Consider the following 25064-nt stretch of genomic DNA (forward strand, 5'->3'; position numbering starts at 1 on the left):
AATCCACTAAAATTCTGAATTTGTTCCAATCTCATCTTGCTGATAGTGGCAGAACATCTTGGGAAGTACATGATTTCCAATGTGTTTTGAACAAGACAGTAAAAGAAAGACTCAGAACACTGAGACAGTCAGATGCCAAGTTTGTTCATTGTTCCTTTTATTTTCTGATTGACACTGTTAAATTGTATCAGCTATTATCCACATCTACAGATTCTGTGACACATTTTTCTTCAAGTTGTTTCTGAAGTCCACACATGAAGTCTTCCTTGCCACCTACCTGCTCTAAAGAGGATCAACATTAACTAGTGTGTTAGTAGGTTAGGAGGGGTATGTTTGGCAATTCAGTTTCTTGAATCTTTCACTTCTGGGGAAAACCACCTTGCTCCCTGGGATTCATAGGATCTGAGTCCATAGCCTTTCAGAACCACATCCTTTCCCAGGCTTCTCCCTAACGGGGAATACAGATGCCCCAAATCCAGTGTGCCTAGTACCTGATCTTCAGTAAAACAGAAATAAAGGGCTGGGCCCAGGGAGTAGAAGAGTTTTGGAGTAAGTATATGAAGTTTGGTAATGGGGACTGAATTAAGGCAGATCTTAAATGTTCAAAGAAGTTTCCATTAAATAGGGAGCTATTTTAGGTCTTGAATAGGCAATTATGGGCAATTATGATAGTGGTCCCTAGAGTTAGTCAAATACTAAGGTTCCCATTTACATTCTGAGCTGCCAGGTGCTGGATGCTAGTGCTTAAAAATACCTCCTAAGTTCTAATAGCTTTCTCTTCATGGTGACTTTGGAGGTTGAATATTCTAAATGATGAGGATGGGATGAGACACAGATCTTTGTTCATTTAGGAGTTGTTTGTTACTGCAGCACAGCTTAGCATATCACTCTTCAGTCACATAGAGGGAAAAACTAGAATTAGGAAGTGCCTATTGTTGTCATGGGAGCCTGGGACAATAAAGGTATGGGCTGGACTGTGAAAACTGAGGAAAAGGATATGAATCCAAGAGGGGTTTTGAATGGAGAACTTGATATTCATTCTGATAAATACTTACTGAGCTCCTATTATTCACAAGGCACTGCATGAGATACATGTAAGTCACATTCCAAGTGCTTACAAAATAGTCGGGGATATAACACATGTACGTAAATTATAAAACAAACCTTAGAGCATAATGGTAAAGAAAACAGACTCTGAAAGCAGACCTGGCCTCACCTTTTGGAGCCGTGTCACCTTGGGCATGTGATTTAATCTCCCTGAACTTCAGTGTGCTCATCTGTAAAATGCACACAGCAACAGCACCTGTTTCAGAGCTGTGAGAGGATCCATCAATCCAGTCCTTGTAAAACTCTTAGCTGAGTGTTTGCCCCATAATAGGTGCTCAATAAGTGCTACCTACAAGTAGTAGTATTGAGAGATCTAAAATCTGGGGCAGAAGAGAACAAGGTCAGGGCCCAAAAAAGCTCTAAGAGAGGGACTAACAGTTATAAAAACTGCTCTGAAAGAACAGTGCTGCTCTGGTATAACGGTGCCTTCCTCCCCTGTTGCAGCCTCTAGGTATTTAAAGTCTTCTTGTTTGTAGTGCTGGGATCAAATCCAAATCCATGGCGTCTTCTGCCTGCTAGGCAAGTGCTCTACCAATGAGCTACAGCATCATTTGAATCTGCAGCAACATTTCCTGATGTCTGCATCCCACATCAGTCCTATCCCACAGTAGACACAGAGTGCTACTCAAACACTGGGGGGCAGAGGCAGGGTAGAAGAACAGTATCTGGAGTGGGCAGAGTGAGCAAATTTGTGGGTTTGCTTGTGACAGGGGAAGCCTATCTTGTATTTGTATGGTGCTCCTTCGCCAGACTCAAGCTTCCACCCAACTCAATCTATTCCCTGTTTTGCGTAACGCCGCTGATGCTGAATAACTGAAGATTTCGAGCTGAAGACTTTCCCACACACGCTGCACTCAAAGGGCTTCTCCCCAGTGTGAACTCTCTGATGCCGCGTGAGCCGGCACCTCTGGCTGAAGGCTTTCCCACACTCACCGCATTCGTATGGCTTGTCTCCAGTGTGGATCTTCTGATGCTGTGTAAGGGAGGAGCGGTCAAAGAAGGCTTTCCCACATTCACTGCACTGATAGCGCGGCTCCCCCACGTGAGCTTTTTGATGTCTGTTCAGGGATGAGACGCCATAGAAGGCTTTTCCACACTCATTACATTCATAGGGCTTCCTGCCTGTGTGGATGAGCTGATGGCGAGTAAGAATGCTTTTCTGGCTAAAGGCCTTCCCACACTGACGACACTCATAAGGACTTTCTCCAGTATGAATTCTCTGGTGTCGAGTGAGTGACGAGCGGTCAAAGAAGGCTTTCCCACACTCGCTGCATTTGAAGGGCTTCTCTCCTGTGTGAATCCGCTGGTGCACGGTGAGGGATGACCGGTCAAAGAAGGCCTTGCCACATGCACTGCACTCGAAGGGGCTCTCCCCAGTGTGAGACATCAGGTGTCTGCTGAGGCTGCTTCTGTGACTGAAGGCTTTCCCACACTCCTGACAGTCATAGGGCTTCTCTCCAGTGTGAGTCCTCTGGTGGCGCACAAGTGAGGAGTGGTCGAAGAAGGTCTTCCCACAGTCACTGCACTCATGGTCTCTCTCTCTAGGGAGGGCTTTCTTGGGTGGGGCTGACCCTTGCTGCAAGCTTGGATCCCGGGACAGCAGTTTCTTGCAAGGTTCCACTGTGGGCCTTTCCTTCTCCACTTCCAACCCACCAACCAGTGCTTGAACTTCAAGTTTAGGACACAGAGGACTTTGCCTGTCAACGCTTCCCCTCCGTGTTCCTTCTGGTTTCTCTTCTTCTGAAGCATCTTGAATCTTGGGCTTGGTCCCCCAGCCTGGAACAAAGAGAAGACACAGATGTGGTTTCTTCCCTGGGGTAGGAAATGTTCCAGTGGAAAGAAGAGGAACTCTGATGATTCTGAGGCACAGCATTGCTTGCTTCCACAAAGAGTCTCATGCTCCAGGCCTGAGAGTTGGGAACGAAGCATAACGTGGGGAAGCAGGCATTGAGAATATAGGAGAATGTCCACTGAGAGCACTGCTAGGATAACTAGGAGAGTAGGCCAAGTGGAAAGGACAGGGACCCAGGAATATCAGAGTGTGAATGGGCAACGTGATAGAGCTGAGAAAATTAGTGACTGGTGAATACAGATGAATAATACTAAGGTGTAGAGGAGACCAGGGAGAGCAGACAGGTGGTACAAAATAAGCACTGCAGCAGAAGACCTGACCTTGGAGCAAAGATGATACCCAATGTTCCTCCCACCCACCTGAATAACAAACACAGAAAACAAAACTGCCCTGACCCGTTCCTACTCAGTTACCTAGAGAGACATTCTCTGGACACTTTCTGTCCTCAGATCCATGAAGACCCTCTGTCCATGGCTCGATCCCTCTCTTCAACTGAAAAATCACATCGGATTGAGGAACTGGAAGTCCTGCTCAAGGAGAAAGAAACAAGCCAGGTGGTTGTATGTGATGAGAACATACAGCTGCTCCCAAGCTGGTTCCTGGCCCCCAGGTCTTTCACAGAGACGATGCAAAAGGCCAGAATGCAAAGCACAATGCAGAGGAATCTCTAAGAGGAGGTCAGGCCTGAGTCTCTAGAAAGGAGGGATTGGCAATCCACTTGAGTTCATGTGGAGTGAGTGGGAAGCTTCCTGCATGGGCACTGTAGGGAGAAGGTGCTTGGCTGGGGGAGGTGAGAAAAAAGAAGGATCATCTTGGGTAGAAAAGTGTAAGGAAGATGCTCATTTTGTTTATTTACGTTTATTATTATGCTTTTTAAAAACAAGTCAATTGTTAATTGTAGGAAAATCAGAGGTAAGTACAAGTAAAAAGAAAAATCACCTTTTGCACTTTGTATTTATATTTTCTTCCTATTCATTTTGATTCCGAAAGGTACCCATAGAGAAATAAAATAAAATACCCATAGATAAAATTGGACAATGGAATAATACTGATTTGTAAACTGGATTTTTTTCACTTAATAATGAAATCATTTCAATTAGCACTTTAATGGCTACATGGCTTTAATTAGCCCTTTTAATGGTTATAATACTGCACTGTATGGCTTAACCTAACTTATCTGACGAATCACCTGCTAACAGACATTTCAGACTGTTTTTAATGTTTTGTTACTAACACACAATGGCACAATGAACACCTGCATGCTGATAACTGAATCCATACGCCTATTATTTCCCTAGGATCAATCCCTGCCAGCAGACCTATCCATTTTTAGTTATATTAAAACAAACAAACAGATCCCCTGGTGAAAATAGGCTTGAGCTCCAGATTCCCTTGCACAGGGAAGGCCCCACCACAGGAAAGAGAGTGCTTTCTTACTGGTCCCAGGCACCCTTTACCTGGCGAGGTGCTGATTCTCTGCTGACAACATGGCCATGCCCCACCTCTGTGGCTCCTTCATTCTGACCTAAGGAATTCTACGCTTTCCATACTTCACCCTGCCACAGCCTGTAGCAGAGACTCAGCAGTCTCCCTTGGTACTTCCCGGACATCTTATTCTGTTGGGACACTGTGTGGCCTGCTGAAGCTAATTGAGGGATGTGTATGCTTGCTTTTCTGACCTGCTTTATATGAAATCTCCAAGGCCTTTTCTGTCCTCTTGTACTTATTTTCAGTCAGTTTCTAAAGCTGTGTGCTTTTTCAGCATCTTATTCTTTTTTTTTATTTGGATGGAGTCTTGCTATGTTGCCCAGGCTGGTCTTGAACTTCTGGCTCAAGTGATCCTCCTGCCTCAGCCTCTTGAGTAGCTAGATGACAGACGTGTGCCACTGTGCACAGTGTACAGTGTACATTTGTGAAGCTGCTGAGAGGTTCTCATTATCTACAGGGTCCCCACTCTACTTCTCGTTAACACCTGACATCAGCAATAGGTTTTAATTGCACCTGTCACACAAGTCTTTATAATTCCAAAGTGCCTCCCATGGGCATATCTCTAAGACAGTCCTCAAGGCAAATGCGCAAAATCAAACACATCTCTGGTGACCTACAGACACACAACCACTGTGTCCCCACCCTACATCCCCTCCTTTTGAAGGGAGACACTTCTTTTCCTCCCATTGGTTTTCATGAGGGGAAGTCTCCATTTGGTAAGATGGTCCTTTCCCTACTGCTTAGTTCTTAGGACAGTGCTAAATGTGTCACCTGGCTGGCAAGCTGAGAGAAGACTCAGGCACATGTAACTTTTCTACTCAGCCCTCTGGAGAGCCAGCTCCCTGCCCCCAGGATAACTCTGCTCTGTCCCCTGGCCCTCCCTGTTTTGTGGGGGCAGGTTGCTGAGCAAGGGCCCTGTGGTTGACTAGCACATCTGTCCAGTGCTGGGCTCAGTGTGAAGCCCACCACTGCCATACACCTAAGCCACGTCCTCCAGCTCTTCCATTCTCTCTACAGTGACTCAGAATGCAGGTATGGGGAGATGCACTGATTCCTCGGCCCCACACCAGCGTGGGCAGCTCCCCTTACCCAGCGAGACGATGCTCTCATAGTTCTCCAGCATCACCGCCTTGTAGAGGGCTCTCTGAACGGGGACCAGATGCCTCCACTCTTCGTCTGTGAAAATCACAGCCACGTCCTCGAATGTCACAGATCCCTGAAACACAATCACATACCCCCTTACTCATGAGCCTTCTTGTCACTTGGGCCAGACTGAAATGGCATAAAGATGACAGCCCTGGAGGATGTAGCGGGGCATGGGGCCATGGCTCTGACAAAGCAGGGCTCTGAAGTATCTGGAAAAGGCACCGAGTCACCCAGGACAAGAGTTCCCAGTTGCAATCCTGCATCTTTATCCTGGTTTTAGAAGCCTGGATGAGTGTCTGTAAGTCCTGGGACAGAGTGGGAATTCACAACTCTCTGCCCTTGAACAGGAAGCTGCATGTCTCCACTCAGTAAGACTCTCTTCGGGACCCTGGAGGCCTTACTGAGGTGCCCTACAGCATGGTCCACAGCACCCACCCTACCCAGCACCCCCTGGAACATTGGGGCCCACTCTCAGTGCATGTGTGGATACGCTCCTGGACGGGCGGGGTAGAGCCAAGACTGCTCCCAATCTTCCCCTTGGCCCTGAGCTGTCAGCTGCTAGACAGACCACTCAGAGCTACAGCTGCAGGGGTCGGGTGCAAGGGGACCAGGCTTGAGACAAGAGATGGACATTGAAGGACACCTCAGGGAAGTCCTCCCTGTGGAGTGCTTGGTCCACCTGGTGGGGGCTGACCAAAAGTTCCAGGAGAGAGAAAGACAAGTGGTGACATTCTGGAGACTTGTTAGTGTACTCCAGAAACACTAAAGTCCCCGGCAAAGGAAGTATCTCAGGAGTACAGCGCTTGTGTAGGCCTGGGCTCATCCCCAGCACTGGGAAAAGAAACATGAGGTCCTCCTTACCTGGCACGTGGCAGATGGCACTGCAGCAGCCATTCCCTCCTGTGTGCACTCCCAGAAGCAAAGGGCAGAGTCCTGACAAGGCAGGGTGTGGGTGAGAAGGCAGCCATGAGAAAGGTCTGTCCTGATATGTCACCTCCCGACTCTCTAGTGCCAGTGGCCATGTCCCCACCCTCTTCCAAACACCCACAGAAGGGCAGCCAAGGTAGAGCTAGGCTAGGAGCAGCCCTGGCCAACCACTGGGTGGGAGCTAGGCCATGGGTGCTGCGAGTTAGACTACATGTGGTGCTTGTTTTCACAAGTTCCTTGGGAAAGAGGTCTGTACCCAGGAGTCAAGAGAGCGGTAAGGCTCGCAGTCAGAATGGCAAGAATCCCAGTAATAATAAACACTGGGGAGGAGGGACACAAAAAGAACACTTCGCTCTGTGGGGGACTGTTCATTAGCACAACCACTGGAAATCAGCATGGAAGTCCCTCAAAAGAACAGGCACGGACCCAGCTACCCCACCATATGACCCAGCTGTACTGTTCCGTGGTATTTATCCTGAAAAATTAGCGATCACATGCATGTCCGTGTTTATAACTGCAGAATTCCCAACAGCCAAATATGGAACCATTGAGGTGTTCCTCAACAGATGGATGAAGAAAATATGGTATGAATATACACCATAAAATGTGGAGTTTTACTGAGCCATAAGAAAAATGAAATTATGTCATTTGCAGGAAAATGGATGAAACTGGAGACCATTAAGCCAAATTCAGAAGGTCAAGCACCCTATGTTCTCCCTCACACACAAAAGCTAAAGAGGAAAAAAGGTAAAGAAAGGTGGGGGAGGGCTGGGGATGTGGCTCAAGTGGTAGCGCGCTCGCCTGGCATGCTTGCGGCCCGGGTTCGATCCTCAGCACCACATACAAACAAAGATGTTGTGTCTGCCGAAAAAAACTAAAAATAAATAAATATTAAAAAAAAAAAAGAAAGGTGGGGGAGCAGAGATCTAGTGAAAATCAAAAGTAGATCAGCAGAGGAGAGGGACCAAGAGATGGGGGGATGGGGAGGAAGAGGGAAGTGATGAGTGATGGGGCAGGGGAGATATTGGTCAAATGACATTGTTATATTGTATGCATGAACAAATATGTAACAACAAATCCCATCAGTATGTATAACTCTAATGCACCAGTAAAAAAAAAAAGTGGAAAGAGAAAAATAAGCATTAAGATTCAGAGGTCATTTATCCAACACTGCCCTGAGTGTTCACTGGACAAAAACCATAAACAATTCTGTAAGTGACTGTATGCAGGAAACACACCCAGCAAACCCCACAACCTCTCCAAAGGAAAACACACTCCACTCCAGTTCCTGCTGAAGGAGCAGCCCTCATTTTGTACCATGTGACCCTGCATCTCATTCCTGGAGCCACAGTGACTGGGTGGGTGACACAAGTATCAAACTAAGGAGTGATCCAGCCTGAAAAGATGACATCCTTGCACGGGAACGTGACCAGGGAGTGTCAAGACAGCATGTGGCAATGAGTTGAAGGAGTCTCAAGGTCCCCAAGTAGCCATGGAACCAGAGGAAGAAGAACCCACGGGCAGTGGGAGGCACAAGCAGAATAAAGTTCATGTCAGTGGGACAAGGAGCAGGGGGGAAGGACAGCCTGACCCACTAATGGAGACTGAACCGGGCCCTGAGAGTCCCTGGGAAGCGTTTCTGGAGTTGGTGGGTGAATGGGGAGACAGTAGGCCAGGGAAGATGGGGGAAGGTGGGCTTGTGGCTCACCAATAGCTTTCCTGCAGTCAAGGGAAAGGGTCACTGCTCCCTGTGAGTCATTAATTCATCCACTCAACCAGCAGTTATTTGGCACCAACTGTTTATAGCAAGTAAAACATGTGCAAGGAGCATTCCTTGCCTCCAGGAGCCAAGAGCCCTGAACTCAGGTCAGGGAAACAAAAAGGCATTTCCCTGCAGGATAGGTAAGTGCTGTAAAACTGTGAAGGCCCCACAGGGCTCCCCTGACCAGCCCCGAGAGGGGGTGGGGACACTGCAGCTCTCCTGGTAGAACCAGAATTTATGCAGTTTTGAGGTGGGGAGGGAACAGGGAAAAAAACTCCAGTTATTGAACACTAAAGAGGCAGATCTTCACGTGGAAAGGATTAAGAACTGAAATCCGTTTGGAAGAGCAAAAGTCTAGACTGTGAGCAGGGCTAGGAAAAGACGGAGAAGCATAGGCCACCTACATCAAGGGCTTTTCACAACCCCTGCCCACAGGCAGGGATCCTGGAGGGATCACCGTCAGACCATGCTTTAGAAAGATCACTGACTTGTAGTGAAGACCTGAAACACAGTTGGTTCTCAGTATCTGTAGGTTGGTTCTAAGACCCCCATAAATACCAAAAATAAATCCCACCCCACCCCCAAAAGGGCTTCATGTAAAATTTGGGGACGGGCCTGAGAATATAGCTTAGTGCTGGAGCACCTGCCTAGCATGCACACCCCAGCCTTACACACACACAGGGATTTCTAGAAAATATCAACTTTACCTGCAATTTTTTAAAATATTTATTTTTTAGTTGTAATTGGACACAGTAACTTTATTTCCCTTATTTATTTTTATGTGGTGCTGAGGATCGAACCCAGGGTCTAGCACATGTGAGGCGAGCTCCCTACCCCTGAGCCACAACCCCAGCCTCTGCAATTTTTTTTTTCTTAAAGAAAAAACTGAAGCCAGGTGCAGTGGCACACGCCTGTAATCCCAGCAGCTCGGGAAGCTGAGACAGGAGGATCACGAGTTCAAAGCCAGCCTCAGCAAAAAGCAAGGCACTAAACAACTCCATGTAGACTCTGTCTCTAAATAAAATACAAAAAAATAGGGCTGGGGAAGGGGCTCAGTGGTCGAGTGCCTCTGAGATAATCCCTGGCACCCCAAAAAATAAATAAAAGGAACTGAAGATGTAAGTCAGTGATAAACTGCCCCTAGGTTCAACCCCCCGGTACAAACAAAACAAAACTGAAGGAAAGAACATACACAAAATATTAAGCGAAGAATGCACAATCTTGAGATTAGATATTTGTGCGTGCACGTATGTATAGAAAAAGGAAGAACACATTAAAATGGAAGTGGAATTTGAGAAGTGGAATTATGAGGGATTTTTATTTTACTTTAACAATTCTTCATATTTCCTGATTTTTTTTAATTCACTTTGGTGCACAAGAAAACAACAGGAAGGAAGAGGGGTATGCAGCCTTGACAGCAGCCCGGGAGTGCTACCCCTGGAAGGCTCCACCCACAACGCTGGTCCCTGGCCAGCCTCAGGGAACTTTGATTTTGAAAGGGTCCCCCAGTTCCCTAAGAACCCAGGACAGTTGACTCTGCCTAAACCCTGTGTGCAAACGACCTGGTTTATGGTAACATATGCTTTCCTGCTGAAGATCTAGAATTCTGGTGTGTGTTAGGCAGAGGGCACTGTGAGCAACCTTTGATAAAAACCTTGGACCCTGAGCTTCCAATGAGCTGCTGCGTTTTGTTGTCAGGGAGGGATGTGCTTTGTGTCACCTCTCATGGGAGGGAGGGAACGCAAGCAAAGCCACACATGGATTCCTCCAGATGCTGCCGGGGTGTCCTCCCTTATGATGGGCTGTGTATCCATGCAGGGTTGCAGTCACAGTCTGAGCCACAAGTACAGCTACAGGCTGAGTCCCCAGGCCTTGTGAATCTGTGAATGTGGGGTGATCTTGTGGACACGGCACTCTGAGTAGCTGTGGCAGGATGGAATTAGAGGAGGCAAGAATGGCGGAGACCAGTGAGGACACTGATAATTAAGGAAAAGTGATCAGCAGCTGAGCAAAAGCAGTGGCAGCAGAAATGGAGAGAAGGGACACCATTGTCAAGATACCAAGAACAATAGGTAATAGCCTGGAAGCAAGGTGATGCCTTCTGGGTCACAGATCTGAGCAGCGGTGCAGAAAATGATGTCATTCGTGCAGGTGAGCAATAGGGAAGTAGGCTGAAGGGATGGCTATTGAGGACAGTTGGGGATCAATCCCACATTCTGAAATAACAAAACTCAGATGACTTTGGCTCCCCTTGGCTAAATTACAAATATTGGAATTGCTAAATGAAATAGCTCGGTATAGAAAAGTTAATATAAAGTGTACCAAAAGTGGACATAGTATAAAGCCAATGCTTAAGTCTTCAGTTATATCAAAAATACTTTCTATCAATTACAAAACTTTTCATAGAGAATAGATGTACCCTTGTAGTACACACTTATTCATTCATGTAAGCAGAAAGAAAGGAACTCAGGGGGCAAGGATAAGCCAAGTAATTCCAGAAACAGAAGCTGCTTGTGCCACACAGGGAGGACAGGTCAGAACATGGGCCACTCAGAAGAGTGAGGCAGAGGAAGCTATGCTCCTGTCCACGAGCCGATCCGAATCCAAACATGCCAAGTAATTGTGGAGACTTAATCCTCCCTCCGAGATGGGCCATCCAGCTTGATGACTAATTACCAGGTATTCACAAGAAACCATGAAGTTTTAAAAACTGCCAAAACTCAAGACCAATATGTATAAATTACTGGTCTGTTAGCTTCTAACTCTAAAATGGCTCTATTATATCGTTGGATAAGTTTGGGGATTTTTCTGGTTTATTGGTCTATAATCTAAGCAGATATTCTTTTGGGAAAATACCTCATTATGATATACAGTTAAAAGATGCAAGACAGACATGGATTATTTAATAATGTGTTAACACTGGCCACCTCAAGGGTGGACACTGGTTTGCAGAAACTGAAACCTATGTGACAGGCAAAATCTTAAAGAAAAAAATCTGACTTAGAGTTTAGTGTAACAACAACAACAACAAAAATCTGAACCTAAGAGAGATTGGGGTTTGAATCTCCTTAGGAGGAGGCAGAGAGTGATATAAATGCAAATATAAACAAAGATATATCCTCAGATGATAATCAGAGCCTATAACTAAGACAGTTTTCTTTTCCTTTCTAGTCTGTTAAGAGTCTTCTATGTCCAGGAGGGTGTTCAGATATTGACTCTTGAGCCCTACGAAGACATCTGAATTAATATTTAGAAATACAGATGAGTACAGTCATTAGGAGTCCAGGCTCTGGTGCCAGATTGCCTGAAATCAAACTCCAGCTGTGCTTCATCCTACCTCTGTGACCTTAGAAAAGTTTCCTACCTTCTGTCTCAGCTTGTCAATCTGCAACAGAGGATTAATGATACAATGTGTGTAACTATCTTGATGCTTAAGTAGGATGATACCTAAAAAGCATTGAGAATAATGTGCTAAGTAAATGTTAGCATTAGCTAAAAGTGATGTGACCATCTGGGAAGGCAGAAAAAATTAAAATGGAAAATATTAATTACATTATGTTGTTGCTTTAGGTCTAAGTGTAAGTATATTAAGAATTTTGGAAGACAAGTTATTTGTATATGTTGTCCAAAGCACTGAAACTTTTTGTAACAAATAAAACTACATCTGAAGTTATAGTTGGAGTTGCTCAATGCTTAAATGCTTAAAGACAATTTTCAAGATTTTATTACACTGATTTTAATAAGCTGAGCATTGAACAAATCATAAATGGTGTCCAACATGAAATCTCCCCAAGTGTTAAAGTAGCAGATCTTCCCAAAGCGCTCATCATCCCAGGTAGACTTCACTCCCCACAGGTCTGGACCATAGCAGCAGTTGCTTCAGTAGGCTCCTGCTGAAAACTCGGGACTCCACAGCACACCAAGCTCACGTGGAGTCACTGTCAGCAAAGGGTCACCTCTACTGCTTTCTCTTTTCCTATTCCTGGATTTTGGAGTATCAAATGTATCAAATTCAAATCCACACTCTATATCTTTAAGTGACCCTTGTGGTTGCCTAAAAAGCTTTTAATACTCCCATCTTGGCCATGTACCTATTCCAAACCTGTCTTCTCTTCTACATACCTATTCCAAACCTCCACGGTTACCATTCAACTTCAGCACAACTTTGTCTTCTACTATACTGAAGATGTGCAAGAGCGAATTTCGAGGGAGGCAGGACCATGTGGTAGAAAGCACTTGGAAGGCAGGTTTAGTAGTATTAACCATGAAGCCTTGGGCAAGTTACTTAAGGCAACCATTGGCCCGGATGTCTACTATCTAACTCCAGAATAATTATAAATAGGAAATGAGACAATATAGAGTACTTATCACACAGTTTTTCCAATAAATGAAAGTTCTCTACCCTGCTACTGCCCATCACCAACCCATTCATTCATTCATACCACTATCAACAACTATTAACAAGTATCTGCCATGTGCTGGGCTGTAAGGTGCTTGAGGCCAGCAAGACAGATCTGTCTCCTGGACTTGAGTTTATGTACTACCCCCACTGTCCAACTTTCCTTCTCATTTGTTTCCCTCAGAATCTGCTACCTGCTAATGCAGGCTCTCTTTTCCCAGCATCTCCCTGCTCTCTAGAAGTTTCTTCTCACCCCTTCAAGCATATAAAAACCTCCTCTAGCTGAATCCCATGGCCTCCCTCCAGCAAAACAGTTCTCATTTAGGTTTTCCTTCACGATCCAACTTCCTGGGTGAGTAACTCACCTTCTGACTCCATGTCTTTACCATTGACTCCACTCAAATCCCTGTCAGTCACTCTTGCCTCTCACACATCTGAAACCACATGCTTCAAAATGAAAACTCTGGCATGAATTCCAAAGATCTTTTCCTTCTTTTCTTTACTTCTCTACAACTTCTGACTGGATAAGTTTCTGCCTCTTCAACGAGTTACAGTAGCTGCCTTGATGCTGCTTGGGTCTCACCTTTATTCCTACCTCTGAAACTTCTGTCTTCCTGGCTCCTTTGTCGCATCTTTGCCTTAGAAACAAGGATGATTCCCATAGGTTGGTCTTTATGCAATGTTTTTCTTTCTATCCTGGGGATATTCACCCACATCCAGGGCTCTATTTTCCACCTCTACAAAGATAGTTCCAAATTCCAATCAACTCCTTTTCCGAACTCATCTTTTATTTCCAAATGGCTACAAGTTTTGAATTAGGCATCAGCTGAAAACCACCTTCCTCTACACAGTTCCCATTAACTCCTCTCCCTGCTTTTTCTATCAGATGTTCTATTATCCTCCCAGGTGTCCCAACTCCAAACTCTTACACCTCGCTCTCTTTTCTCCCAAATCAAGTCACCAGGCCCTTTAGACTCTTTTGCAATGTCATTCGTACCCTTTCCCTACCACTAACACCATGAGAATTCAAGTCCATAACTGCTCGCTTCAGAACGGAACCCTGCCATTATTCTCTTCCACTCTAATCCTGAATGTGACCACTAGAGTGACTATCCCTGTCAGTCTTCTGGTCAGACCCATAAAATCTGGTCTGATTATTGGGTCTCGGGGGACACCCTGTGCTCTGGCCTCCGTGTACGCTTCTTCACTCTGTCTCCTGCTATTCCTCCAAATTTGGCCCCCAGTAAAATTCGTCTCCCTCAAGTCTGCCTATCACTTTGGTACTCCTTTTACATCCCCCCCCCCAACAATTCCTACCTCGTACATAAATCCAGCCCCTCGATCGCGCCCTCGGGCACAAACTCAGGACAGGAGATTTAATGACGAATGTAAGGCGCTTTTTGGGAAAGAGGCAGGGCTAGGTGGGCGGCACTCTAGACTGGGTGTCAAGCCCACCCACGGTCATTAGCCCCCCGTTAGGGAAAGAAGAGACCGCAGAGCGGAGGAGGACCCCGCAACCTCCACCCCGAAAGTCCAGGATCTGGCGCGCAGTGGGTGCGCACCGCAGGACCGCTGGCAACAGTGCCACAGCACACACGGCAGGGGACAACTTTGCGTCCGCACCTTTCCAGCGGGGACGTGGCCACACACATCTGCAGACTGGCTCCGCCCGCGCCACCCCGTCCTCTCCTACAGCGCCTCCCCCAAACCCCCAGGGTCCCCTTCTCTCGGCCGCTGCGCTCACTTGGCTCCTGGAACATACAGACCCGCAACCCTCACCTCCGGCACAGAGTGCTCGGGACCGGGAAGACGGCACCACTTCAGGTCCGACAGCAGTGCGCCTGTGCGAAGGCCCTGGCGGCCGCGCTCCCAACCAAGGCGCTGTCTTCGCGGGACTCCAATTCCCAGAAGCCCCGGCGGCCGGCGCGCCTAGAGATGACGTGTAGGACCGCGCAAGCGCACGCGCCGGAGAAAGGCTCCGGGGCTGACACGACCCCGCCCGCCTAGTGGTCTCCCTAGCGGCAGAGGTGCAGCTGCCTGGGAGGCTTAGGGTCGCCCTGAAGTATGCCCACGTGTGATGCCACATTCCTCCAGCCCTCCATTTATAGAGTTGTCCGAAGGAAATGCGACCCTAACCTTGGGCACAACGAAGGCGATATGCAGTCTTCTGGCTCCGCTTCCGCCTGTCCATTTGCAGGAATTTGATTCTGAGATTTGGGGAGAGAGGTTTGGAGTTTGGTTCTGAAGATTGCGCTATGGCTGAGGGAGGGTCTGCGCGCATATTTGTACCGGAAGAAAAGAAGGGCCCACGGTAGTACGTGTACTTAACTGGGCAGCGGGAACTGAATCCCCAACGGTTTGAACACACCAACCTGCCTCTCGTGGTGCTGCTGGAGAGGCCCAGGCTGGAGACGTGGCCGATTCTTAACCGCGGAAGAGTATGAAAAGATCCAGAGGTGACTCTACTGCGCCGCTAAAGAGCCACCGAGCTACATGGAGCTTCAGAGAGACTAAAAATTACACAAAGAAGGTGAAACTCTTACTTCAGGAACAAGTCTACTTTTTCACTTAAAAAAAAAAAAACACCTCAATTGCTTATTGTTAAAAAAAGATGCTGCCCAAAATGAGCTCATGACCCAGTGATAAAATTAATATTTGAAATTATAATACAATGCAGTATGTTCAATAGGGGAAGTACAAGCGAGGAAACAACTAACTATGGCTCAGAAAGGTGTATCTAGTGCACTTGAATAATGAATATTTGTTAAGAAAGTGCAATCTATGCAGAGAATAGCACATGCAAGGTATAGACTAGAGAATGAAAATGCAAAGAATTAATAGCAAGATGAACAGCTGGTGGATAAGGTTCAAGGGCTGATTATAGTATCCTGGGGTCAGGCTGAAGCAGACTTAGTTGTACGGTCCGGGCTTTCCTAGGAGAGTAGAACTTGATTAAAGTCATGACATCTAAGATATATTTTCTTGCTATTTTGATGGTGGTTTTTAGTATACATTTAGCCTTATATTGACAGGAAACTTTGGAGGTCCTAAATGAGTTTCCTTCTAGAGTTCCTCATCCACTGGTAGGGCCTACATCCTAGGTTTTATTGTCCCAAGTAACTGTCAAAGTGGAAGTTTATGACTCCATTTCCCTACAACTATATGTGCTTAGGTATGTTACTAAATGGGATGTAAATGGATATATTGTATAGCATCTTCTAACAGCCTGCCTTAAAAGACAACTAAAAAGGAACTGTTATTCATATGACTACAAGAATGACTCAGGGCTTTATACCAAGTGACAGAAGCCAGTCTTACAAAGTTTTACATATCTGGTGATTCCATTTATAACATGTTCTGGAAAAGGCAAAACTGTAGGACAGAGAACAGACCCGTGGTCATAGGGATTGAGTGGAAGAAGCACTTGACTATAAAGGAACACAAAGAGAATGTTGGGGTGATGGGGAACCTATAGGCTGGTGGGGACTGGAATTCCCCTAAAAGAGTTTTGAGATCAAATGGCCCATCTAGAGCACTGAGCCAGGGAGAGAACATTCCTGTTAGCACTGATTAGCACCCAGGCAACAAATGTACATTGTAGCAAAGGCCTCTGGGTCAAGATTTGTCTCAAGGGACTGAATTTAAGAGTGGAGGGTTTCAGTGGGGTGTAGCGGCTCACATCTGCAATCCCAGCTACTGTGAAGGAAGGATAAGCACCAGGATTTCAAATTCGAGGCCAGCCTGGATAACTTAGCAAGACCTGGTCTTAAAAATGGGGGGGGGGGCACTTTCAGACACTGCAGCAGGCCATTAGAAGAGATATCAGGGACAGGCAGAGCCCCTTAAGTTCATCTGAAGCAGTTCCAGCTCTTCCTAATTATGTGGAGATGAAAATCTCATTTGTCTATCCCTTTGCCTTTTTTGGCTCCAGGGCACAGGAGATGGGAGCAGAAACTCTTGTGCCACCCATGGCTCCCAGGCAGTGCCCCCTGCTTGGGAGGAAGAAGATTTGCTTGCTGGGCAAATCCTGGCCATCTGTGCCACTGGGAGTGCTGGCAGAAGAATGAAGCACCCTGAAACAACAAGAAGGGGGAATGGCCTTTCTTCCCTGGTTTTGTGAATTATTTATCTTGATCCCCTAAATAGAACTGATAAAGCAACTGCCCTGTCCTCACAATGCTCCCCTCTTTGGCTGAGGGCTTCCTTCAGAAAACACACTTTTCATGCTCAGTTTGTTTTAGGCTGTTGCAGCTGCTAACAAAACACCTTAGACCAGGTAATTGATAAACAGCACAGCATATGTTGCTCCCAGTTCCAAAGGCTGGAAAATCCAAGAACAAAGTGCCACTAGCTTAAAGGTCTTTTGAGGGGCCCCTTCTACACCTACCCACAGCTTGGAAGGGACAAAAGGAACTAACAAGCTCTCTCAAGCCTCTTGTGGGCACTAATCCCTTTGTGAAGTGCTGTCCTCGTGACCTTTTGGTCTAAAAACAAAAGCAAAGCAACAACACTTCAATACCATAACCTTGAGGGTTAGATTTCAAAAAGAATTTTGGAATTTCACGCATTCAGCGCATCCTAGACCCATTTCTTTTACGGTTCAAAATGATACTTCTAGAGCACCTCGGCACCCAAAGTCTTCCTTTCTTCTCCATCACCCTCTGTTGAACTCAAAACTGGGACTGGAAGAAAGGCAGAGAGGCACGGGACAGCCTACAGAATAGTGTTATCTGATATTGCACCAACCAGGATCTCCACCAGGCCTGGACACTTAGAAGAAACAGGACAGCGTCCTGGAAATCCTGATCCGATCCGCAGACTCAGGGTAGAGCTCGCGTTTGTTCCTTTTCAACAGATTTCCAACAGCTTCTGAAAAGACAGTCTCAAAGTGGGCTATGGGGCTCCGCTTCCAAAAGAACTTGAGAGAAGGGAGAGGCCCCTAGGTCCCAGCTGGTGGGGCAGAGCAGAGCCATAGCCCCTCCGGAGCTGGCGCCCACTGCCTGCGTCCTCAGACTCCCTCCGCAGGTGCGAGCCGGCTGGTGCATGCCCTGCTGAGGCCCGCGCGCAGGCGGGGTGGCCAGCCTGGGGTCACACTCCAACTTCCTGCAGCCTGTTGTGGGCCCTGGACAGGTGTGGTGGAACCTCACACAGCTGTGTTCAGGAGCACTTCTGAGGTGCACAGGCTAATGGCTGTCTCTCAGTTCGCTTTGTGTTTCTACCTGTGGCCCCCAAACCCCTGAGGTACTGTGTAGGGGATCTCCTGCCTGGGGAGTCTGGGAGATGAACATTCCAGAATGCTCAGACTCCCCTGTGGCTGCTTTTACTTTCCCAGCTTTCTCTTCTCAGGATCCTGCTCTTCCCCTGAGAGACTCCTGGCAGAAAAGGGAGCAGCCAGTTTATTTCTGAAAGGTAGGCCTCAGGTGAGTTGGGGTTTTCTTAAAATTTCCTCAAATTCTTGAACTACAGGTTGCTTTGCCTCCTTCTTTCTAGAACCTCTTTGTTCAACAAAGGGAACTGACCCCAGTTTCCTGCTCTTTGGGAGCTGATCCGGGCAGGTGGAGGATGGCCTTGTCAGGGCTCTCTCCTCTCCACTGTTCTGCACCATCCCTCACTCACTTGGATCCTTCAGGCTTCCTCTGGCTCATTTCTCTAATGGGCACTGTGATGACTGACAGGTATTACAGCAGAGGCCTGGCCACAGCAGTGGGAGAAGGCTGACACCCAGGACGCCATACCCCTGTCTGTTTTGTTACTCATAGTTGTTCACTTCTGTCTCTTCTGCACACAAAATGCCTCCCTGAGGGAGAGTACTCCAAAGTCCCATCTAATCTGAGCATCATGATTAAAGTCCTCGATGATGTGATAGTATCTGCATTGAATCCAGATGTTTCTCCCCTGGATCAGGAGCCCTCTTAATAAAAGTAAAGCTATCTGAATGAGTATTTCCAACACATTAACAAGGGTGACATGAAGACCACAATGAACACTTGGTCAGAAAGGGGAAGCATGGGAGGATCCCAGCAGCTTAGAACCACAGAGATGAAATTCCACTGGGCAGGTGCTGGCAGGCCTCTGATCCTGAAGGGAAAGTATCTGGGTTGTGACCGCTTCTCCTCTGGGTGGCGCTTCCAGCTGGTGATTCTCCTGGGCTGCTGGCCGTGCCCTCAGAAAGTCTCTTTGGCAGTATTCTCCATAGTCACATCTCACATGTGAAGATGACACTGGACAACAAGCTCTCTTGGGACTAAGCAGTTATTCATCCTGCTTGAGCAGGGTGAGGGCCCAGGGATGGTTTCGGGTTATGAATACCTGATGCATCTCTCAGCACCTTCAGCAGGTTTTTAGGTATTTGTTTCCAGTGGGCTTACGGTGGCAGTATCTTCACTCACAGTTCTTTCTAAATATGCCTGTCTTTTGGACTTAATTGAGGAGCTTCTTGGGTTTCCCCCAGGAAGACATGCTTTTTTTCTTTTTCACTCTGAGCAATTTGTTCCCACTGAGGATTTCCTGGGAGCCATCTGCAATGACTCAGAGGCTGAAAGGAAATGTTTGACAGCCACACCATGAGATGGCCCTTCAGATTAGGCTTTTTATTATCCTTTTGCATGCAAAAGCCACTGTGTGTATTATCTTTGGCCAACTGGGAAGGAAAATTGGTTAAGTCTCCCACCCTATAAGTCCTCATATTTCTGGATACTCTCCGGTTTGTTTTACATACCAGGATGCTCTTGGAGCTCCTATTTTTCCCTATAATACTTTGTCAAACATAACCAGTAACAGCAGCTCTTACTACTAATTTTGTTTCCAGCCTCTGCTTGTAACATCACAGGCTCATACTTACATCAAGTTATTGATGTCATGGTTTTACCAAACAGTTCATTACCAAACCACCATGGGTAACAAGACCAAGAGTTAAGTTAAAATTACTATTTTAACTCATTCTTGGAGATATATATATATATATATATATATATTTAAATTTTTAAGTACTTCAGGGTAAAAGTAATAAGAACTTATACTACTTTCACCAGTTCTGCATTTTAGTTCATATTATATGTATTACCATATATTATGAGTCAAATGAGAGGTACTGTAATTACTAAGGTGATAGCATAATTCTGGCTGAGACCTATGGTATGGGTCTATCTTGTAGTGGGGACCTGGGATCAAGGGCCCCATGCACAGGTTTGTAGACTCCAGAACTGCATAATGAGTAGGCTTTGAGGGGAAGGATTCATTCTAATCAAACTCACAAAACTTACTGATTCATTGTAAGGCCACTTGATTTACTTTTGTTGGGTGTGGGCAGAGCCACTTCCTGGCAGTTGTCAACCTGAGGTTCTTGGTCTCTTTCTGGCTGTAAACTGGGTGTGATTCCGCCTGCTGGAGACTGCCACATTCCCTGGGTCATAATGTCCTTCCTTCACCTTCCAAGCCTGCAGTGTGGGCAGAATCCTCCTCCCACAGTACCTGTACCTACCCAGGGAATGTTCTCTGGTGGAACAGCACTGTGTGCACCGAGGTGTCAAGGGAGGACTTTGTGGAGGACATGAGCTTGTCTCTGAAAGACATGCAGAACCTTGAAGAAAAAAGTAGGTGGATGAAGATACCTGGGAAGCAGGGGCAGCCACTTGCTGGCACAGGATAAGCACCAAGCTGAAGTGACTTGGGATCATCCTGTAGGTACTGCAGAGCCTCTGGAGGATAAGAGTTGAGGAGAGATGCCAGGAAAGGGACATTTTAGGAAGATTAGTGATGAGGGGCTCTGAAGAGACTGGAGTAAATGACTGGATAGACACCTGCCATGGGTCCCTAGGCCTGAAAAGATGAGGAGGGGTGGGGTCTGCAGCCAGCTGACCTGCACCTTACATTTCTCCTGTCTCTTTCTGTCCCTGTCCCTCACACTTCGTCTGCTTCCCCATCACACTTCCTGTCTCCCTCTCATCTTTAGTCTTTGGACTTAACCTTGTGTACTGGAACCCGAACATGGTTCCAGTTAACCTGCTCATCGCTTATTTTTGACACTTCCCAAATCTTCTGACACGAGCCATTCCTGAAAGAATCTGCAAGCCCCTTTAGATATCGTTAAAGGTCCATCATCTTTCACTCATTGTTGTTTACTTCCTCTTGGCACGTGAAACAGGTAATAGTAAAATGGTTTTTTTCCTCTTACAGACTAGAAAAGAAGGCCTAAAGCCAAGGAATCAATGTCAAGTCAGGGAGTTTCCAAAGAATTATTCCAGATATCAGCAGTGTAAAAACACATTCAAGATGAGCTCTCATCCTCCAAACCGAAAATCACTTGTGCTTGCAATGATCACAGGTTAGGGATGCATCAGGTCAAACAGAGACATCTGAAGGAGATGCCAGTCACTCACAAATCTACTCCCATCCTTAGGATGGATCAAGAATGGAGTGGACTTGGAAGAAGTGTAGGCTTGAGACCAGTCCTTAAGTCCAACCTTAACCAACACAGTGTTGCCACGAGAGAAAGATCCTATAAATGTAACACAGAACTGAGACAGTTTTTAAAGAGAAGTAACTTTCAGGGAAGCCACCCAGAGAGAAAATCTTGCAGGTGTAATGAATGTGGGAAGTCCTTCCACTTCCAGTCAGAACTAAGGCGTCATCAGAGATGCCACACCGGAGAAAAGCCCTATGAGTGCAGTGAGTGTGGATGAGCCTTTGGTCATATCTCATCCCTGATTAAACACCAGAGAACTCACATAGGAGAAAAACCCTACGAGTGCCAGGAGTGTGGCCACACCTTCAGTCAGAGTCTCTCCCTTGTCCTGCATTACAGGTTCCACACCCAGGAGAAGCCCTAAAATGTAACAAGTGTGGGAGGGCCTTTAGCCAGAGCAAACACCAGAGAACTCATACTGGAGAAAAGCCCTATGAGTGCAGGGAATGTGGGAAAACCTTCAGCCAGAGCTCCTCCCTCATCGCACATAACAGGTTCCACAGGGAGGAGAAGCCCTACAGCTGCAACGAGTGTGGGAGGGCCTTCAGCCAGAGTGCATACCTCACTCAGCATTATAGGTTTCATACCGGGGAGAAGCCCTACAAGTGCAATGCATGTGGGAAGGCCTTTGCCCACCCTGCATCCCTCATTAAACACCGGAAGAGTCATGCTGGGAAACCCCCACCATGAGTTCCGTGAATGCAGGACAGCTTTGAGGTGGACAGGCAGAGTGCAGAGACCCTGGGAGTGTAAGGTCCTTCTGCTGGAGGACATCTTGTCTGCTATCAGCAGTACACACTGTGGAGCAGCCCTCGAGTCACACCCCTCTCTTACCAAACACCAGGAGCTGGTGCTAAGGAGAAGCCATGTGACTGCAGTGGAGGAGGGACGCGTCAGCTAGAAGACACATATTATTCAACAGCAGACATTTATAGTGGGGGAGCCTTGCCAGGGTAATGAGTGTGATATAGGCTTTGGTCACATCTGTTCATTAAAAAAAAAAAAAAAAAATCAGACAACTCCTGGTGGAGAGGGATGCTGCAAGTGTGGGAATTGTGGAGGAACCTCCTGTGGTGCACTTCCTTTGTGAGCACCAGAGAACACACAGAAAGCTCAGCATGTGGCACATGACAGTTATCCCAATGACCTAGGAGGCTGAGGCAGGAGGATTCCAAGTTCAAGGCCAGCCTAGACAACTTAGTGAGACCCTGTCTCAAAATAAAAAATCAAAAGGGCTCAGAAGGTAGCTCAGTGGTAGAGCACTTGCCCAGCATGTGTGAGGCCCTAGGTTCTATCCCCAGTATCAAAACAAATAAAATAAAAATCCCAAACCACATACCCTTTGAAAGCTGGAGGTGTGGATGTGGCAAGCCTTCATCAGGGCTCATCCCTTATTACACATCAGAGAATTCATACTGGAGAGAACCCTGGCGGGGTGGGGCGGGGGTGTCGGGGATGGAGCCATCCCTTCAGAAGCTGGAGAGCTCCCCCTGCTGGTTACAACCCTGGAATGTGGACCATGTGGGGAGCCTCTGCTGGCTCTTCTGCTCTTTGTTATACTGGATAATTTGTAGAACCTTTTAGGCAAGTGGGTCTATCAAGCTCCTAGTCTACCATGCTAGAAGTTAGTATTATTAAGATTTTTTTTTTTTTTTTTGAGATGGGATCCTGCTGTTTTGCCCATGCTGGTCTTGAATTCCAGCAATCCTCCTGCCTCAGTGTGTGGGACTACAGGTGCATGCCATTGTGCCTAGCAACTCTTTGAATTTGGTAAAACTGAGAAAACCCACTAGTATAACTCAGAACTCAGCATACATCAATTCTTCACCCCAGAGAAAAACCCTAGGAGCTGAAGGAAGGTGAGGAAAATTCCTTTCAGATTTGAAATCCACCACATGAGCTGAAAGGAAGCTAAAAATGGCCTGCCTAGTGACTTCTACCTGCGGAGGTCAATGTTTAACTGTGCCTGTCCTTTGTCACCACATCCTGTGGATCACGGGGAGGGGTGTCACAGGGGCCAGAGTGACAAGGCTGAGCAGGTGGTCAGCCATCAGTGACCTAGCCCAGCCATGATTAGGCTAGGAGATGGATCTTTAGAGAGCATTGCCCTGCAGACCTTCCTGGGCTGGCCTCCTCCCGTGGGTTCAGCTGTAGTTTGGGGATGAGACTGAAGGCCCTTGCTATAGGACACCCTGTGTCCTTGTTTCTCTGTAGCACATTACCTTCTCTGTGAGGCCACAATTAGTCTGTATCTGAGCACGAAGCAATTCCCATTGCAACTGCATGCTACTAGATTTGGAATTTTTGGAATGAAATCTTATTTTAATACTAAAACCACTAAAATATGGCTGTCATAAAAAATAAAAACCTCAAAAACATTATTCTAAGTGAAAGACGGCAGATATCAGAGTCCACATTATATGGTTTTATCCTTAGGAAATGTCCAGAAAAGGACATTTTTCAGAGACAAATGAGATTTAGTGGTGTCCTGGAGAATGGCAAATGAGAGTGACCACAATGTTATGGGGACAGGGGGAGGGGTGTTCTAAAATTGAATTACGGAGATGATTCAATGTTTTGGTAAATTACTAAATCTCTAATGTGTGGGGAGCTACAATGAATGACCACACCTTCCAGAGGGTCTCTGGTCTTGTGATAACCATTTAAGAATTTTCTCTTCATCATCTCACCACTTTTATCAGTTGCTGAAGGCCATGTCTCATGCTTCATCTGAGAAGGGAGCTTCCAGTAGGTTCTCACCAGCTGGGAGTTACTTTGAAAAAGAATTTGACTTTCCCACGTTTTCTCAGTGCACCTGGCTGATTTCATATTTTTGTACTACTTGAAAGGCTTTCCTTCTAGAAAACTGCCAATTAAATATTTCCTTAGAAAAATGTAATGGTGCCTCCTGTTTTTCAAATTCAGAAATAGATTAGCATAGTTTCATATTTAGGATAGTGTGGTGTGTTTGTGTGTGTGTGTAATAGAAATTGAGTGCTTTTAGATTTTGCACTGTAATAGTTTCTGATGCCAACTGCTCAGAATTGGGATAAACTTCATGGGTTAAAAACATGGTAGTTTAAACAAGGCTGCCCTCACAGATTGAGGAGTCCCCAGACCACCTTCATTTCTGACAGCTGGCTACAAATTCAGGGGTTCCCACTACCCCTGTATGTTAGATAACTCACTAGAATGACTCTCAGAACTCAGGACAAAGGGCCATGTTTTTGTTGTTTGTTTTTGGTATCAGGGATTGAACGCAGGTGTGCTTAACCACTGAGTCAAAGCCCCAACCCAACCTTTTTTTTTAATTTTTTATTAGAGACAAGATGTCTCTACATTGCTTAGGGCCTTTCTAAGATGCTGAGTCTGGCTTTGAACTTGAAAACCTCCTTCCTCAGCCTCTGGAGTCACTGGATCATGGATATGCACCACCATAAAATATTACATTGTCATCATAAATTTAATGATAGCTGAAAGAGACACAGTAGAACCAGCCTAAGGAAGAGATGTAGATTGGGAAAGGTCTAGGAGCTTCCAAATGAAAAGCTCCTGTCATTTCCCAGGAACACATTAGGCTACCTACAAACTTATGTGTGACAATACACAGAGTACTGCCAACCAGGGAGGCTCACCTGAGCATCAGTGTCCAGGGTTTTAATTGGACTTTCATTACATAGGTATAGTGGATTCTATCCCTGACCCCACAGTTGAACCCAGTCACTAGCCCCCTTCCCTTCCCTAGAGGATGGACTGATACCACATGGCTCAAAGCCCCAACCCTCTAATCATTTGGTTGGTACTTCTGGCAAGGCCAGGCTGCCACTCTGCATATCATGCATGGTCCAAGGGCTCTCTTGTTGCTCAGGAAATTCCAAGGAACCAGCGACAAGGATTGGCCAAATACTTTATTATACAG

General features: G+C 46.4%; 1 protein-coding gene and 1 non-coding gene across 2 annotated transcripts; one reads left to right on the plus strand and one right to left on the minus strand.

Moving 5' to 3' along the window:
* Positions 1–128: 128 nt before the first annotated feature.
* Znf2 (zinc finger protein 2) lies at positions 129–14591 on the minus strand. Its single transcript, XM_015499747.2, has 5 exons — positions 14461–14591; positions 6455–6526; positions 5537–5663; positions 3373–3486; positions 129–2883 (listed from the first exon to the last, which is right to left on the minus strand). Exons 2-5 carry the CDS (start codon positions 6485–6487, stop codon positions 1877–1879), a joined length of 1281 nt encoding a protein of 426 aa, XP_015355233.1. The 5' UTR covers positions 6488–6526; positions 14461–14591; the 3' UTR covers positions 129–1876.
* LOC107154058 lies at positions 14446–22136 on the plus strand. Its single transcript, XR_007350213.1, has 2 exons — positions 14446–18101; positions 20857–22136. It is a non-coding gene; the product is annotated as an uncharacterized LOC107154058 (transcript).
* Positions 22137–25064: the final 2928 nt, after the last annotated feature.

This window comes from Marmota marmota, unplaced genomic scaffold (genome assembly GCF_001458135.2).
Source record: "Marmota marmota marmota unplaced genomic scaffold, marMar, whole genome shotgun sequence".
Taxonomy (NCBI): Eukaryota; Metazoa; Chordata; class Mammalia; order Rodentia; family Sciuridae; genus Marmota; species Marmota marmota.